This window comes from Zea mays, chromosome 7 (assembly GCF_902167145.1).
Source record: "Zea mays cultivar B73 chromosome 7, Zm-B73-REFERENCE-NAM-5.0, whole genome shotgun sequence".
Lineage (NCBI taxonomy): Eukaryota > Viridiplantae > Streptophyta > Magnoliopsida > Poales > Poaceae > Zea > Zea mays.
Genome location: NC_050102.1, coordinates 140,583,452 through 140,598,960, shown reverse-complemented (window position 1 = coordinate 140,598,960; position 15,509 = coordinate 140,583,452). Strand labels below are relative to the sequence as shown.

Here is a 15,509-nt window from a genome sequence, read left to right as displayed (position 1 = left end):
GCAGGCCTCGTACCATCTCCTTGGCGCTGAGCCGCTTCAGGGCTTCGAAGTTAAGGTGCCCGAAGCGCTCGTGCCACTGCCATGCCCCGTCGTCTCGACGAGCAGCAAGGCAGCAAGGTTGTGCCACCTTCACATTGAGGATGTAAAGCCGATTTGCACTCCTGCGTACCTTGGCAAGAAGGCGACGAGAGGGATCCCAGATCCTCATGACTCCGTGCTCGACCTCCACGCGCGAACCGTTCTCATCCAGCTGTCCCAAGCTGATGATAGAGTTTCTCAACGCGGGGATGTAGTAGACTCCGGTGAGCAGCCTGTGCTCACCAGACATGGCGGTGAAGACGACTGAGCCGGCGCCCTTGATCTCTACCCCGGAGGCGTCCCCAAACTTGACGGAGCCTCGGACGCTAGAGTCAAGCTCGGTGAAGAACTCCCGTCGACCGGTCATGTGATGAGTGGCGCCGGTGTCGAGGCACCATCCTTCGATCATGTCCTTGTTGGAGCCGTCACCGAGGAAAGCGCGTGCTTTCGACTCATCAAGGTGGAGGAGTGCCGCTGCGGTCGGTGCCGCTGGAGATGGCTCGATGCTTGCATGTGCCAGGAGCAGGGCCTCCTCCTCCGCCTCCGCCTGTGCGACGTTGGCCTGGCCACGTCGTGGCTGCCGACAATCCCTGGCCCAGTGGCCAAGCTTGCCGCAGTTGTGGCAGCCGTCGTCTCGTGCCAGCTTCTTGTTGCCGACGGCGCCGCCTTGGGCACCTCCACGTGCACCACCCTCAGCATGTCCTCGCGCCCCGGCCTGGGCGACTCCACGCGCCTTGCGCGGCTTGCCGCGTTTGCGGCCTCGTGTCGAGGAGGACTCCTCCTTCTTCTTGTCACCCTGGCAGGCCTCCCACTGCTCCCGAGTGAGATGTAGCTTCCCGCCGATAGTGATAGGCCCAGAGAGAGCCTGTGGTTCGTCGCCGTCGACCACCTTGAGGCGACCAATCGCCTCTTCGATCGTCATCGTGGAGAGGTCTAGCAGAGACTCGATCGAGCGAGCAATCTGCCTGTACTTCTCGGGGATGCAACGGAAGAGCTTCTCAACAGCTCTCTCTTCATCGTAGGTGTCGTCGCCGAATTGCACCATCTTCTGCAACAGAGTGTTGAGGCGGAGAGCAAAGTCATCAACATCCTCACCTGGCTTGAAGGCCAGGTTCTCCCACTCCTTGCGAAGTGCCTGCAGTGTGGTCTTGCGGGCACGATCGCTGCCGATGCGGGTCGCAGCGATGGTGTCCTAGGCCTCCTTGGCAGTCCGCTTCTGGGAAAGCGAAAACTGCATCTCGGGCGGGACTGCAGCAATGAGGGCATCCAGCGCCCGCCGATCCTCGTGGTAGTCGACGTCGTCGTAACGAACTGCTTCCCACATGTGGCGAACCTGGAGCCGTACCCTCATCACCGCGGCCCACTCGACGTAGTTGGTCTTGGTGAGGGTAGGCCACCCACCGCCGGGACCGATGTCCCTGACAATGGCCTGGGCCATGCGGCGACCATGGTACCGATCCGGGGAGGGAGAACCGCGCCGCCTGTAGAGGCCGCGATCTCCGTCGACTCGGTCGCCGCCGCCGGGAGCACCGCCGGCGCGTCTACGCCCGTCTGGGCTGCCGCCGCGTGCGCCCCCGCCTGGAGCGTCGTCGGCGCGTCGGCGCCTATCCGGGCTGCCGCCACGCGCGCCCCCATGGGGATGCGCGGCTGCCCACTGTGCCGCCTGCTCTCGCGCTGCTTCCCTCGCCAGCCTGAGCTCTTCGTCGGTGTTGTCGTCGACAGAAGCAGAGCCGCCAGCTCTACTGCCGCGCAGAACCTCGAGCTCTGTTGCCGCCGCACGTGCAGCATCCGCCGCCTCCGCTGCTTCTACTTCCGCTCTCGCCGCTGCCAGTTCCGCCGCCGCCAACCGTGCTGCCCTCGCCGCTGTCGCTGCAGCCGCTGCTGCTGCTCGCTCGCGTTCTTGTGCCGCGGCGACCTCGGCCTCCTGCTGGCGCCGCGCACTCGAAGTGGCCGAGCGTAGGGACATGGTGGGCTAGTGAGGGGTTGCTGCGTGTGGAAGAGGCTGTCTCAGACGAAAGGCTGCTCGTCTGAGCAGGGGAGGAAGGAACAGTTGGAGCTCTTGCTGCCGACTGAGTGTGGGGAGAGACGCGGGAAGGAGATGAGCACGAGATGTTTAGGCTGCAGGATAGTTTGGCTCTGATACCAATTGTAAGTAGAGGGACTCTAACTCTCATCAAGAGGATGACACTATGAGTTGGGGCAATTTTCTGTTTATTTCCTCAAACACTACACAATGTCATACCCTTAGAGGGGTTGGGGACACATATTTATAGCCCTAGGGGCTGCACTACACTGCACTACACACTACACTACACGCTGCAGCACACAGGTGCTGTCCTTTAGATACTAAAGTGCAGTCAAAACTGCTGTGCTGCTACTGCTGTCCTCTGCTGTGCTGCTACTGCTGTCCTGCGCAGTCAAAAGACTGCAGCTGCATGCTGTCCTGCTGCAACTGCTGCTATCCTGCAGCAGTCAAAAGGTTGCTGCTGCTGCACAGTCAAAAAACTGCTGCTACTGCTGTCCTGCGCAGTCAAAAAGACTGCTGCATGTTGTCCTGCTGCAACTGCTGCTGTCCTGCAGCAGTCAAAACTGCAACTGCTGCTGACCACATGAATTATTCCATCAAGGGTTTTCCCCATATAATTATTATCTTACCCCTCTGTAATGGGCTTGGCCCAGTTCATTCAAGCCTATTAATACAACACCCTAGACCTGTTAGGGTCAGGGGTTTTCCATTCTCCAACTTGCTCCCCGCAGCACGACTGCATACACGCAGTCCTCCACGCCTTTGTGGAGCACCTCAACGCCACAGTGTCTGCCCCTCCTCTCCCGTGCGCGTGTCCCCTCGTCGCTGAACGCCGTGCCTCCCTCTGCTGCTCCATTCGCCATTTACTTCTCCGCTCTCTCATGGCTTCACCCCTTTTCGACGGGCTCACCGTGCGTGTCCTCCTCCACGATGGTCAGCTTGTTCAGGGCACCTTCGTGGCCTTCGATCACGCCATATGAGCCCTGTCCTTCGTGATTGTGTTGAAATCCACCCCAAGGCTGGCCGTCACATTCCCGGACCCCTTGTCTTCCCTCGTACAGTGATTGCCTCCCTGGCAATCGAGCCCCCGTTGTTTCCCTTCAGAGCTCCTCCTCTGGCTCTCTCCGCGCACCCTACGGCCTCCCCACTGTCTCCCTCTCCCACCGATTGGGTGGTCGACTCCGGGGCCTCCTTCCACACTACTCCCACAACTAGTTCGTTATTCCACTCCCATCCACCACACCCCTCACATCCTTCCTCCATCGTCGTAGGCAACGGTTCCACTCTCCCGATCACCTCATTAGGTGCATCAGTTCTTCCAGGACCATTCTGCCTTAACGACGTCCTTGTTGCTCCCGGTCTGACTCATCCCCTCCTCTCGGTTCGTCGCTTCACTAGCGACAATCACTGCTCTATGGAGTTCAACCCCTGGGGTCTCACCATACGCCACCTTCCCACACATGTCGTGCTCGCTCGCTGTGACAGCTCCGGCCCCCTCTATTCTCTTCACTTGCCCTCCACTCCCCCCACCAGAGTAGCCTCATCTCCTGCACTTACTACTACCACCACATCACATACTCTTGCTACTACCACCACCTCCTCCTGACGTCATGTCCCAGCTTTCCAGCCACTCAGACATATCCTATACTCGGGGCTCCTCTGAGCGCCTCTGTCATGCTTGTTAGCTCGGCCATCACTCCCGTCTTCCTTTTTTCACTTCCACGTCCAGGGCTGTTCAGGCCTTTGATCTTGTCCACTGTGATCTCTGGACGTCTCCTGTCCTTAGCCTCTCCGGCTACAAATACTACCTAGTCATTCTGGACGACTACTCCCATTTTCTTTGGACTTTCCCCCTTCGGCTGAAATCCGACATGTTTACCACCCTCACTCACTTCTTCGCCTGGGTATCCACCCAGTTCCAGCGCCCGGTCCGTGCACTGCAATGCGACAACGGCCGCGAGTTCGACAACCACGCCTCTCGATCATTCTTCCTCACCAGTGGCATTCATTTGCGTCTCTCGCGCCCCTACACCTTCGGCCAGAACGGTCGGGCAGAGCGCATGATTCGCACCACCACCAACATGATCCGCTGCCTTCTCTTCTAGGCGTCTCTCCCTGCCAGCTATTGGGCAGAGGCCCTGCACACCGCCACCCACCTCCTCAACCGTCTTCCCTCCAAGGCGGTGAGCCAACCAACTCCCTACTTCGCCCTATACGGCACCGCCCCCACCTACGACCACCTTCGCGTGTTCGGTTGTGCCTGCTACCCTAACACTTTCGTTACTGCCCCTCATAAGCTTTCTCCTCGCTCCACCCGTTGCCTCTTCCTTGGCTACTCCTCTGACCACAAGGGGTATCGGTGTCTGGACCTCGCCTCCCACCGCATCATCATCTCTTGTCACGTCGTCTTCGACGAGGATGTGTTTCCCCTTGCTGGCCCCTCCCCACCCACCGATCTCGAGCGCTGGCCCCAGGGTCTCTTCCTCCATCAACGTCAGTACGCCATCGACATACTGGAGCGGGCTGGTATGTCTGACTGCAAGCCCTGCTCCACGCCTGTCGACACTCAGGCGAAGCTCTCAGAGGACGACGGGCCCCCGGTCGCCGATGCGACGTCCTACCGGAGCCTGACCGGCGCGCTCCAGTACCTCACCTTCTCCAGACCTGACATCGCCTACGCCGTCCAGCAGGTGTGCCTGCATATGCACACCCCGCGGGAGCCTCATCTCACCGCTCTCAAGCGGATCCTGCGCTACCTACGCGGCTCCCTCGACTACGGCCTCCTACTCCGACCATCCCCGACGTCGGAACTCGTGGTATACACTGACGCCGACTGGGCTGGCTGTCCAGACACGCGTCGATCCACCTCCGGTTACGCCATGTTCCTGGGCACCAACCTCGTCTCCTGGGCCGCCAAGCGGCAGCCCGTCGTCTCTCGCTCCAGTGCTGAGGCTGAGTACCGCGCCGTGGCCAACGGCGTGGCAGAGGCCTCCTGGCTGCGACAGCTCCTCCACGAACTCCATAGTCCCCTCCAGCGCGCCACCCTCGTCTACTGCGACAACGTCAGCGCAGTCTACCTCTCCACCAATCCCGTGCAGCATCAGCGCACGAAGCACGTGGAGATCGACCTGCACTTCGTCCGCGAGCGTGTCGCCGCCGGTGACGTTCGGGTTCTCAACGTCCCCACCACGCTGCAGTTCACCGACATCTTCACCAAGGGATTACCGTCGAGTGTATTTTTAGACTTTCGCTCCAGTCTCAACATCTGTACAGGATAGAGTTGTGACTGCGGGGGGGGGGGTGTTAGAATACCCATTTAGGGTTTGGGGTTTTCCCCACGTAATTACTATCTTACCCCTCTGTAATGGGCCTGGCCCAGTTCACTCAAGCCTATTAATACAACACCCTAGACCCTGTTAGGGTCAGGGGTTTTCCATTCTCCAACTTTTTCCATCAAGGGTATGTGACCTTTTACATTTGCAAAGTATAACATCATGACTCCTAAGCTTAAAATCCTGCAAGACCATTTACTAGAAAGCCCCAAAACACTACTCCCTCCGTTCTAGAAACAATGTGATTCTAGTTTTAAATCTATACAAGACGCTTGTCCAGATCCAAAGCTAGAATCACATTCTTTTTGGGAAGGAGTGTACAATATATACTCCTTAATTAGGTCCTGATTGCCTGAATGAGTTGTGATATGAGGCTGTATTGGTGATTGAGATGTGGGTGTATTAAATACTTTAGACAGTAACTCAAGCTTATTGATGAACTAGCGCGGGCATGAAACTTGGCAACAGTAAAGAAAAGGAGAAAGCTAACTGTAATGCACAAATTGTTACCTGTAACGAATATCACAAGGAAGACAGCAAAAAATATGCTTCCACCATCATACCATCCATCTTTTACACCCTAAATCATGGAAACAAGAATAAACATGAATCCTAATCAGCCAAAGTGCTATTTAATCAAAATTATATCCCAGTTGGAACTTGGTAGGTAAGACAAGATGACTACTACATGTTCGAGAAAAAAAGGACAAGATGACTACCCATGGAGCCGAGAAAAGACCATCAGAATGTCATAAAGATACCTCTGTTGCCATGCCCAGTGAGAATGATATAGCAGCAGCTACCATTAGAATTACAAGAGTTAAATCCTGACAGGCTTCAAATACAAAATGCTGCAGATAAGGAAATAATAAATATTAAATTTGAAGACACAAGTTGTATGTTTCAAGCAATGAAGTGCTAGTGAGTAATAAAATATCACATAGTGTTAATTTGTGTTCTTACATTTTCATTTTGAAAATACCATAGGTAAATTTAGAATTATTAAATCTTTAGTTCCAAAAACATAATTAACATCCTATCTCGGTGGCGGAATAAAGAGGAAGTATCATTGTTGGGGGAACTAGGAATTTTTTATTGGAAAACTGGAAGAGGATTACAAAAGGGGGAGGTGCCGGCTACTCCTAGGAGTCAGGTAATTCCTCTACCTAGACCTTGACGCCTACCCTGCCTTTATAGATGCCAGGCAGTCTAACAAACTAGCAATAAACTAGTAGATTGATCTACTACAACAGATAGACTCCATAAAACTAGCTAACTGACTGAAGAGATAGACTCCATAAAACTAGCTAACTAACTGAAGAGATAAGCTCTATCCCTTAAAGGGAGTTAGCTGCTGTAGGCGCCTGGGCCTCTGCCTTTCTTCGTCTCTGGTAGGTGCGCCCAAATAGTGTCCACAACACTTCCCCCCTCATCAGGAAACAACTCGTCCTTGAGCTGAAATGAGGGAAAGGAGTCTTTGAATTCTGTTAGCAACTCCCAGGTGGCATCAGAACTGGAACGCCTGGTCCATTGAACTAGAAGTTCCCAGTTGCCGTTGTTGAGTCGAACTCACATCACTTTTTCTAGAACTGGCAATACTTTGCTATTTTTAAGGCGGCAAAGGTGCCACAGATGTAGGCAGCTTGCCCACGAACTTCTTCAAGAAAACCACATGGAATACATCGTGAATGCGCGAGTTACGTGGCAGCTCCAGACGATACGCCACAGTACCAATGTGTTCCAGCACTCCGAAAGGCCCATAATATTTTGGAGCTAGCTTCCCCTTAGCTTTATCATTGAGGGTGGTTGTGATGCCATGATGTAGGCGCAGCCACACCCAAGCACCCACCTGAAACTCCACATGACGATGGTGTGCATCATAGTTTCCCTTCATAATTTCCTGGGCGTGCAACAACCTCTCCTTTATCTCTGCAAGGAAGGAATCTCGTTCCACCAGTTGAGTGTCCACAGATGGCACCCTGGATTGGCCCTGCTCATAGGACAATAGAGTAAGAGGGTCGCACCTGCAGACCACATTGAATGGGGTAGTGTGCAGTGTTGTCTGGAATGACGTGTTGTAGTAGAATTCTGCCCAAGGCAACCAACGTAGCTAGCTTTTTGGTTGATCTCCCGTGAGGTAGCGCAGGTAAACCCCCATGATGCGGTTGGTTACCTCAGACTGTCCATCGGTCTGCGGGTGGAACATAGTGCTCATCCGCAGTTTGATGCCAGAGAGGGTGAATAGCTCTGTCCAAAAAGTGCTGGTGAAGACGGGGTCAGGTCACTGACGATGGAACATGGGATGCCGTGGAGCTTGACAATGTTGTCAAAGAACGCTCGAGCCACCAAAACTAGCCCAACGGGATGAAGTGGGCATACTTGGAGAATTTGTCGACGACTGTAAGGACCACCGTCTTGCCACCAACGCGGAAAACCCTTTAGGGCTTGTTTGGGTAATCTTGGATTGGAGTGGATTGAGGTGGTATAAGATGTATTGAAGTGTAATATGAACTAATTTCCCTTTCAATCCCTAAAATACACTTCAATCCCTCTTTATCCAAACAAGGCCTTATGAAGTCAAGGGCGATGTCTGCCCACACCGTCCTTGGGACCTCGAGTGGCTACAGTAAATCGGCGGGATGCAGGTGTTCAGATTTATTCCGCTGGCACACCGCGCAGCTCTTGATGAAGTCCTTGACGAGTCGTGCTGCGTCGGAGTTGTAGAAGGACACGCGAAGGCAGTGCAAGGTCTTCTGGATGCCTTCATTCCTGGTGTCGTGGGTAGTGGCAAGAATGGACGGCCATAAGGCCGAAGTTGTGGGGACGAAGACGTGGCCGAAGTAGATGAGCACGTCCAATATGGACCATCCTGTTGCTGCTTCGCCCTTCTCCATCTTTGCCCGAAGTTGTGTGGCGTCCTCCAAGCGTGACAACTCCTCCCTGAGGGCGTTGTATAGCTCGAATGTCGGGGAGGAGAGGGGCAGCGCCATGGCCAAGTGTTCGTTGTGACGGGACAGCATGTCAGCGACTGTATTTGCCTTCCCTGGTAGGTATTTGTCGTGGTTTTGGAAACCGGTGGACAATAGATTTGTGTTCGGTGGTGATGCTAGCGTGCACTCACTCCGAATGGTGGATCGCGGAGATCCGAGCAAGGAACTGAGACATGGAGTTTATACTAGTTTAGGCTTGCGTCCTAGTCCAGTGTAGTGTTGATCATAGTATTGCTAAGAGCGTGTTAGAACTAGTGTGCTTGTGTTCCAGAACGAAAGTTTCCCTACCCCTTTTATAGCTCAAGGGTGAACTTTACAGTGGAGACTTGTATTCTACTGGGAGGGTGCTCGACTTGTTTCCTCTGGATGGTGTAGTTCTTCTAACGTCGCCCGTAGGGTCGTGTGTTGTTGTGCCCCTAGTATGGCGTTCCATCTTGTCCATCTGGTATACGAGTCCCTGTAGCTTGCTCGATGTTGATGTTGCTGTACCTGGCGGGCCCCTCGAGGTGGACTTACAACAAAGTTGAGGGTTGTGTTCAGTACTTCTTCGTCTTCCATCATACCCCTTGCGTTGCTATCAAGCGTGCGTAGGTATACGCCTGGTATGGGGTATTGTCTCGTCCTTTCCGGTGTATGAGCCACTGTAGAGATTCCGGTGACGAGGTCTTCGTGACTGGAGTTGACCGGCTCCGCGAGTCAGTGAGGATATGTTTGTGGGCACACACGGGGGTGTTCCATCGTGTCTGCCAGAAATCTGTTGGTACTGTACGTACGGTCGGGACGTGGTTGGTGATTTTGCGTCTTGTCACGGCCGTCGTGGGTCGATAGCATCGGCCTGAGTTCCTTCCTCGTGGGTCCGCTCGGAGGGGACTTTGGTCGGTCGCCTCGTCTCGCAGACTTTCTCAGCTGGGACATGGTTGGTCGCCCTGCCTCGCAGACTTGCTCGACTAGGACTTGGTCGTTCGCCCCCTCTCCCAGACTTGCTCGACAGGAACTTGATCATTCGCCCTGCCGAGCAAGACTTGGTCGCTCGCCCCGCCTCGCAGACTCGCTCGGCGAGGGCTTGGTCGTGCGTCCCGCCTCACAAACTCGCTTGGCAGGGCCTTGGTCGTTCGCCCCGCCTCGCAAACTTGCTCGGCGGGGACTTGGTCGCTTGCCCTGCCTCGTAGACTCACTCGGCGGGGGCTTGGTTGTTCGCCCCGCCTCGCAGACTTACTCGGCGGGGTCTTGGTCGGTAAATGAGCCAGAGAGGTTTATGGGCCTCGCCTTGGGTACCACTTTCCTGGGTACCCGAAGTATTCAACTCAGAAATCATACCCGAGTAGTTTGCTTACTCAGGTGTGCTGTGGAACTATAGATAGGCACTGGTCCAGCAAGTATTTCAGCGTGAAATGGTCGGTCCGCACCACAAATGATCGTGCCCAGAGGTTCAGACGCCAATGGTGCACAACCTTGACGATACCGATTGACTCTCGCTCGTATGCAGCCAGTCTGGCGTGCTGCGGGGCAATGGGCTAGCGGTAGAAGGCGATGGGTCCCCTGTCCTGATGTAGAACAGCTTCAAACCCTATGCCCGATGCGTCACAGTTGACGATGAAGATGTCATCGAAGTGAGGCAGTTGCAGCACATGCCCTTCCACCAGGGCCTGTTTGAGGGCGAGGAAGGCTTGTTGCGCTTCCGCGCTCCAAGTAAAGGCCTCCTTTTTCAGCAGTTGTGTGAGGGGTCGAGCTACCAGTCCGTAGTTCTGAATGAACTTACGATATTAGCCCGTGAGGTCGAGGAAGAACCGCAACGCCTTCACCGAGCAGGGATGTAGCCACCCTTGGACTTCCTCGACCTTGACTGGATCCATTGCCACCACGTCGTTGGAGATAATGTGGCCGAGGTAGTCGACGGAGGTGGCACCGAAAAACACTTGATGTGCTTTACCGCCAGCTTGTTGTGGCACATGTACTGTTGTAGATGAGTATGTCATAAAAACAAGCACAAACTGTCGCAGGTCATCGCACAGGACGTTGTTCATTAGTGCTTGGAATGTGGACCGGGCATTGGTGAGTCCGAACGCCATGACCAGGAACTCGAAGTGGCCATGGTGTGTTCGGAATGTCGTCTTTGGCGATGTCATCCTGGTGCATCAACACTTGATGGTAGGCGCTGCGGAGATCCATCTTGGTGAAGAAGCGAGCCCCCTGGAGCTCGTCCAGCAGTTTGTCGACGACTTGGATAGAGAATTTTCTTTCACTGTTTTGGCGTTGAGTTCCCGGTAGTCGACGCAGAATCGCCATGTCTTGTCTTTCTTGCGGACCAGCAGCACCGGTGCTAAGAAGGGCAATGTACTAGGGCGGATGATGCCATGTTGCAGCATGTCAGCGCATTGCCTTTCAATCTCGTCCTTCAGTAGTTGTGGGTACCGGTATGGCCGGACAACGATGAGTGGTGTAGACGGTAGCAGGTGGATGCGGTGGTCGAAGAGGCAAGGTGGTGCGAGACCCGTCGGCTCGACGAAGACATCAACGAATTCTGAAAGGAGTTGAAAGGGAAATGGACCTAATCATTTCCTATAATCTTCCTATAATCGATTTTGCTGGTTGACGTCCAACACAAAACATGTGGACTAACTAGTTTGTCTAGATATCATTTATCTCAGGTGCATAAGGTTCCACACAAACCAAGAAAGAAATTCAGTTAGGGACACAATCAAATTTGGAGCAAAGGACTTAGAGTGTGCTGAAATTTGGCGCGCCGGAGACTATCCAGTGTGCACCGGACAGGCCCGAGCACAATCAAACCAGCCACTCTCGGGAATTCCAGGGGCACCCTCCGCTATAATTTACCGGAATGTCCAGTGAGCCAGCGGAGCAACGGCTCCCTGCGCGCCAACGATCGACTGCTCAGATGAACAGTGATGAACAGTACCGCGTCAGGAGTCAGAGCGCAGAAGTCAGAGATCACCGGACTGTCCGGTGCAGGAAAAAAACAAAGAGCTCCAACGGTCAACAGCTCCAAACCCTAACGGGCGCGCTGACGTGGCGCGCACCGGATAGTGAACAGTGACTGTCCGGTGTGCCCATCGCCAGCAGACTTTGCCAACGGCTAGGAAGTGGTTGGGGCTATAAATACCCCCCAACCACCTCATCATTGGCATCCAAGTATTCTGAATTCAACATTCAATACAAGAGCAAAAGATTTCACTCCAAGACACATTCAATAGATCAAAAGCCTCTCCAAGTCCCAAAATCAACTCCACCACTTAGTGACTTGAGAGAGAGAGTTTTTGTGTTCATTTGCGCTCTTGTTGCTTGGATTGCCTTCTTACTTCTCATTTTAATTCTTAAGTGCTTTGTAAAGTTAAGCAAGAGACACCTAAGTGTGTGGTGGTCCTTGCGGGGTCTTAGTGACCCGTTTGATTAAGGAGAAGGCTCACTCGGTCTAAGTGACCGTTTGAGAGAGGGAAATGGTTGAAATAGACCCGGCCTTTGTGGCCTCCTCAACGGGGACTAGGTTCTTTGGAACCGAACCTCGGTAAAACAAATCACTGTGTTCACTCGCTTGATTTGTTTGCTCCCTTTCCTCTCTCTAAAGTTTCCTTGCCAATATTGATTTGAGTTTGCTCCCAAACGCCATCCGCATCATTTGAGCAACTCGTGGCAAGAGAAACAATCTTCCGCTTCGGATTTAATTCTAACGCTAACCCCAGCCTATAGTGTGTGTTTAAGTTTTTAAATTTCAGGTTTCGCCTATTCACCCCCCCTCTAGGCGACTTTCAGGAGTAACTGCAGTAGGTTGTCAGAGGAGAGTGCTAGCGCCTGTGGGGCAGGGACCGCACTCATGCCTGTCCACTTGACGCGGTGATCATGGCGCCAAAACGCCATGGAGAGGAGGTCGAAGTTCCACTCGATGGGGCTGAGGGTGCACAACCAGCTGCACCTGAGGACGACCACGTAGCCTGCAAGCGCAATGATGAAGTCGATGCAGAACTCCTCGCCTTGTATGTTGAAGGAGAGGGTTGGGCAGATCCCCGTGCAGGGAAGGCGTTCGTCGTTGGCAACCCCCACCGTCATGCCGGTTGTAGGTGCTGGCCGTAGGCCCAGCCGCCGTGCGACCTGTTCTGCTAGGAAACAGTGGGTCGACCCGAAGTCCACCAGGGCGACGAGGGACTGGTCGCGCATGGTCATGCCAAGGTGCATGGTCTAGATGGCGGACAGACCAGAGAGCACATTGAGGGAGATCTCGACGCTGGAGTCATCGACGTTGTTGTCCCTAGCAGATTAACCGTCTTCCATCTCTAGCAAGAAGATCCCTTTCATGGAGCAGTGCTTGAGATGGTCCTGAGAGAATTTCTCAGGACAGCTAAAGCACAACCCTTCTTCGCGACGGTGGACCATCTCTTCTAGTGTGAGCCGGGACAGCCATGTCCCTGGTGGAGCACGCTGCTTGACCGGTGCTCTAGGTGTTGTTGTCGTGGCTGGTCGTGCTGCCGGGGTCGCCGTGTTGCTACTGTTCCGGATGGAGGAGCGTGGTGTGGATGACATGTTGTAGGATCCCGCAACTGTAGCACGTCGTTCATAGGCACGAGCCAACCCCACGATGTCCTCTAAAGTGTTCGGCTGTTGCAGCTCGACGTCGGTCTTCAATGGTTCACCCAGACCTATGTTGAAGATGGCAATCCGGTGTTGTTCCGTGAGGGTGTTGCAGCGGGACAGATGCGTGAGGAAAGCCTCCGTGTCGTCAACAACGGACCCTTGCAGACGAAGGTGGCACAACTCGCCCAGGGGGTTGCTGCGAGTTGGCGGGCCAAATCGCTGGTTGGCCAGTTGGGAGAAACGTGGCCAGGTTGGGATTCCCTGGTTGCGTTCCATCTTGTAGTACCACTGTTGGCGACACCCTGCATGCAGAAGGCTACCAGGCGAACATTTTCGTTGTATGGGGTTGCGGTTGCCTAGAAGAATTGGTCGCAGCGATCCAACCACGAGAGGGGGTCCTCGATGCCGTCATACTTGGGGAAACGCAGCTGGTGAGCAGCCGCAACGAGGAGAGCGTTGGGCGTTGGCTATGCCCCCGGCTTGGGACGACTCGGTTCTTGATGTGGGATCCTGGAGGTTGTTGATCAGGATCAATGTTTTCAAGTCGGACGACTAAGTCGTTTTGATTGACCGACTTGGGCGATTAATCGCGATTAATCACGATTAGTCGAACGGCTTGGCGATTAATTTGCGATTTTTCCAAACCGACTTGGACGAGTATCACGTTTAATCGACGACTTGAAAACATTGGCTGGGATGCTGGATCTCCCAATCATGTCCATCTACTAGGACTGGACGTTGTTGACGACGACATGGAGCTTGCCTTGATCAACCTTGAGCGAAGATACCTCACTGTTCAGGGTGACCAGATTATCCTCCTAGGCGACCATGCGCTTCTGCAAATCTGTGGTGGAGGCAAGGATCTCTTCCAGCATTCTCTTGGCGCCGGTCGTGCTGAAAGAGTCCGACATGGTGTAGGGGAGGGTGGGGGGGAATTTGCAGGCGCAAGATGGCTCGCTCCGGTACCAAGATGTTGGGGGAACTGGGATTTTTTTATTGGAAAACTGGAAGAGGATTACAAAAGGGGAGGTGATCACCCGGCTACACCTAGGAGCCAGGTAAGTCCTCTCTGCCTAGACTTTGACGCTTACCCTGCCTTTATAGATGTCAGGCAGTCTAACAAACTAGCAATAAACTAGTAGATTGATCTGCTACAATAGATAGACTCCATAAAACTAGTTAACTGACTGGAGAGATACTCCATTAAACTAGCTAACTAACTGAAGAGATAAGCTCTATCCCTTAAAAGGAGTTATCTGCTGTAGGCGCCTAGGTCTAGGCCTATGCCTCCCTTCGTCTCTGGTAGGTGCATCCAAATAGAGTGTCCACAACAATCATCTAGTCAACCATAGTCTCCATGGGACCGGCCAGCTGACTAATCACGGTTAGTCATCGACTAGACCGATTAGGAGTCGAGTCGGTCCAAATTGTCTATATATGGGGTGTTTGGCTTGAAGAATCACTGCATCTAAAATGAGGTGGTGCATCATGAGTCAACTCCTCAAATTTGGTAGGATGACCACATTTCTCATATTAGTACTAACTAACTAACTATGAGAAATGAGGTGACCAAACAAAAAAGTGAGGAGTGAGAAGATGATGGACTAGTTCATTCCTCAAACCAAACACCCTAATAGTCGTTATGTGAACTCCATGACTATTATACCATATAGGATAAAGCAGACAGCAAGAGTCTAGAAGCACTGGGGCACAGATTCTTGTGAGATTTGATGGCCAATTGGCCACTTATCCACATCGCACATTTGCACATACGTGTAAGCACTAGGCCAGTGATAAACCATATAGCATCAGCCACATAGTTGTATATTGTTAGACTGTGTGTGTGAGTGTGTGTGGGTCGGCACCACTGTTGGGCTGCTGGTCCATTAGGGTTAGGCTTTCCTGTGTCTCTATATATTGTAGTCCTCCTCTATGCAATACATCAAGAGTTCATATTCCAATATGGTATCAAAGGACTAGGTTAGAAGCTTTCCTTGATTGGAATTCAACAATTTCTTCTCTTATGGGATACTTTAGGGGACGTGCAGCTTTCTCAGGAGGAAGACCGCCATGTTTGGAGGCACGAGGCATCAGGGCTGTTTTCTTCTAAATCCTGCTACAAAGTCCTTCTCTTTGGTTCTACTGTTTTTGAGCCTTGGAAGAGATTATGGAAGACCTGGGCTCCTCCTAAATGCAAATTCTTCCTTTGGTTGGCAATAAGGAACAAATGTTGGACAGCCGACAGATTACAGTTGAGGGGATTGCCACACCCAGATGTTTGCCCCATGTGTGATCAGGCCCAAGAGACAATTCAACACCTCCTTACTGCGTGCATTTTTGCACGGCAATTTTGGCACACAATTCTTGCTGCTATTGGCTTGGGGCACCTCACTCCAACAGCTGATGAAGAGAATTTTGCAGACTGGTGGGGAAAGGCAAGCCATAAGGTTGTCAAGACCAGAAAAAAGGGGCTTAACTCTCTGATAATCCTGGGGGCTT

The 15,509-nt window shown here is 53.3% G+C and overlaps 1 protein-coding gene across 1 annotated transcript in view; it reads right to left on the bottom strand.

Annotated features, from left to right (window-relative positions):
* Nucleotides 1-15,509, bottom strand: part of LOC103632953 (calcium-transporting ATPase 5, plasma membrane-type) — a 59,432-nt gene that overhangs the window by 32,517 nt on the left and 11,406 nt on the right. The window contains exons 6-7 of the mRNA XM_020541361.2: nt 6,198-6,287; nt 5,947-6,016 (exon numbers count right to left, since the gene is read on the bottom strand). Coding sequence (XP_020396950.1) covers nt 5,947-6,016; nt 6,198-6,287 — 160 coding nt within the window. The remainder of the gene's footprint in view (nt 1-5,946; nt 6,017-6,197; nt 6,288-15,509) is intronic.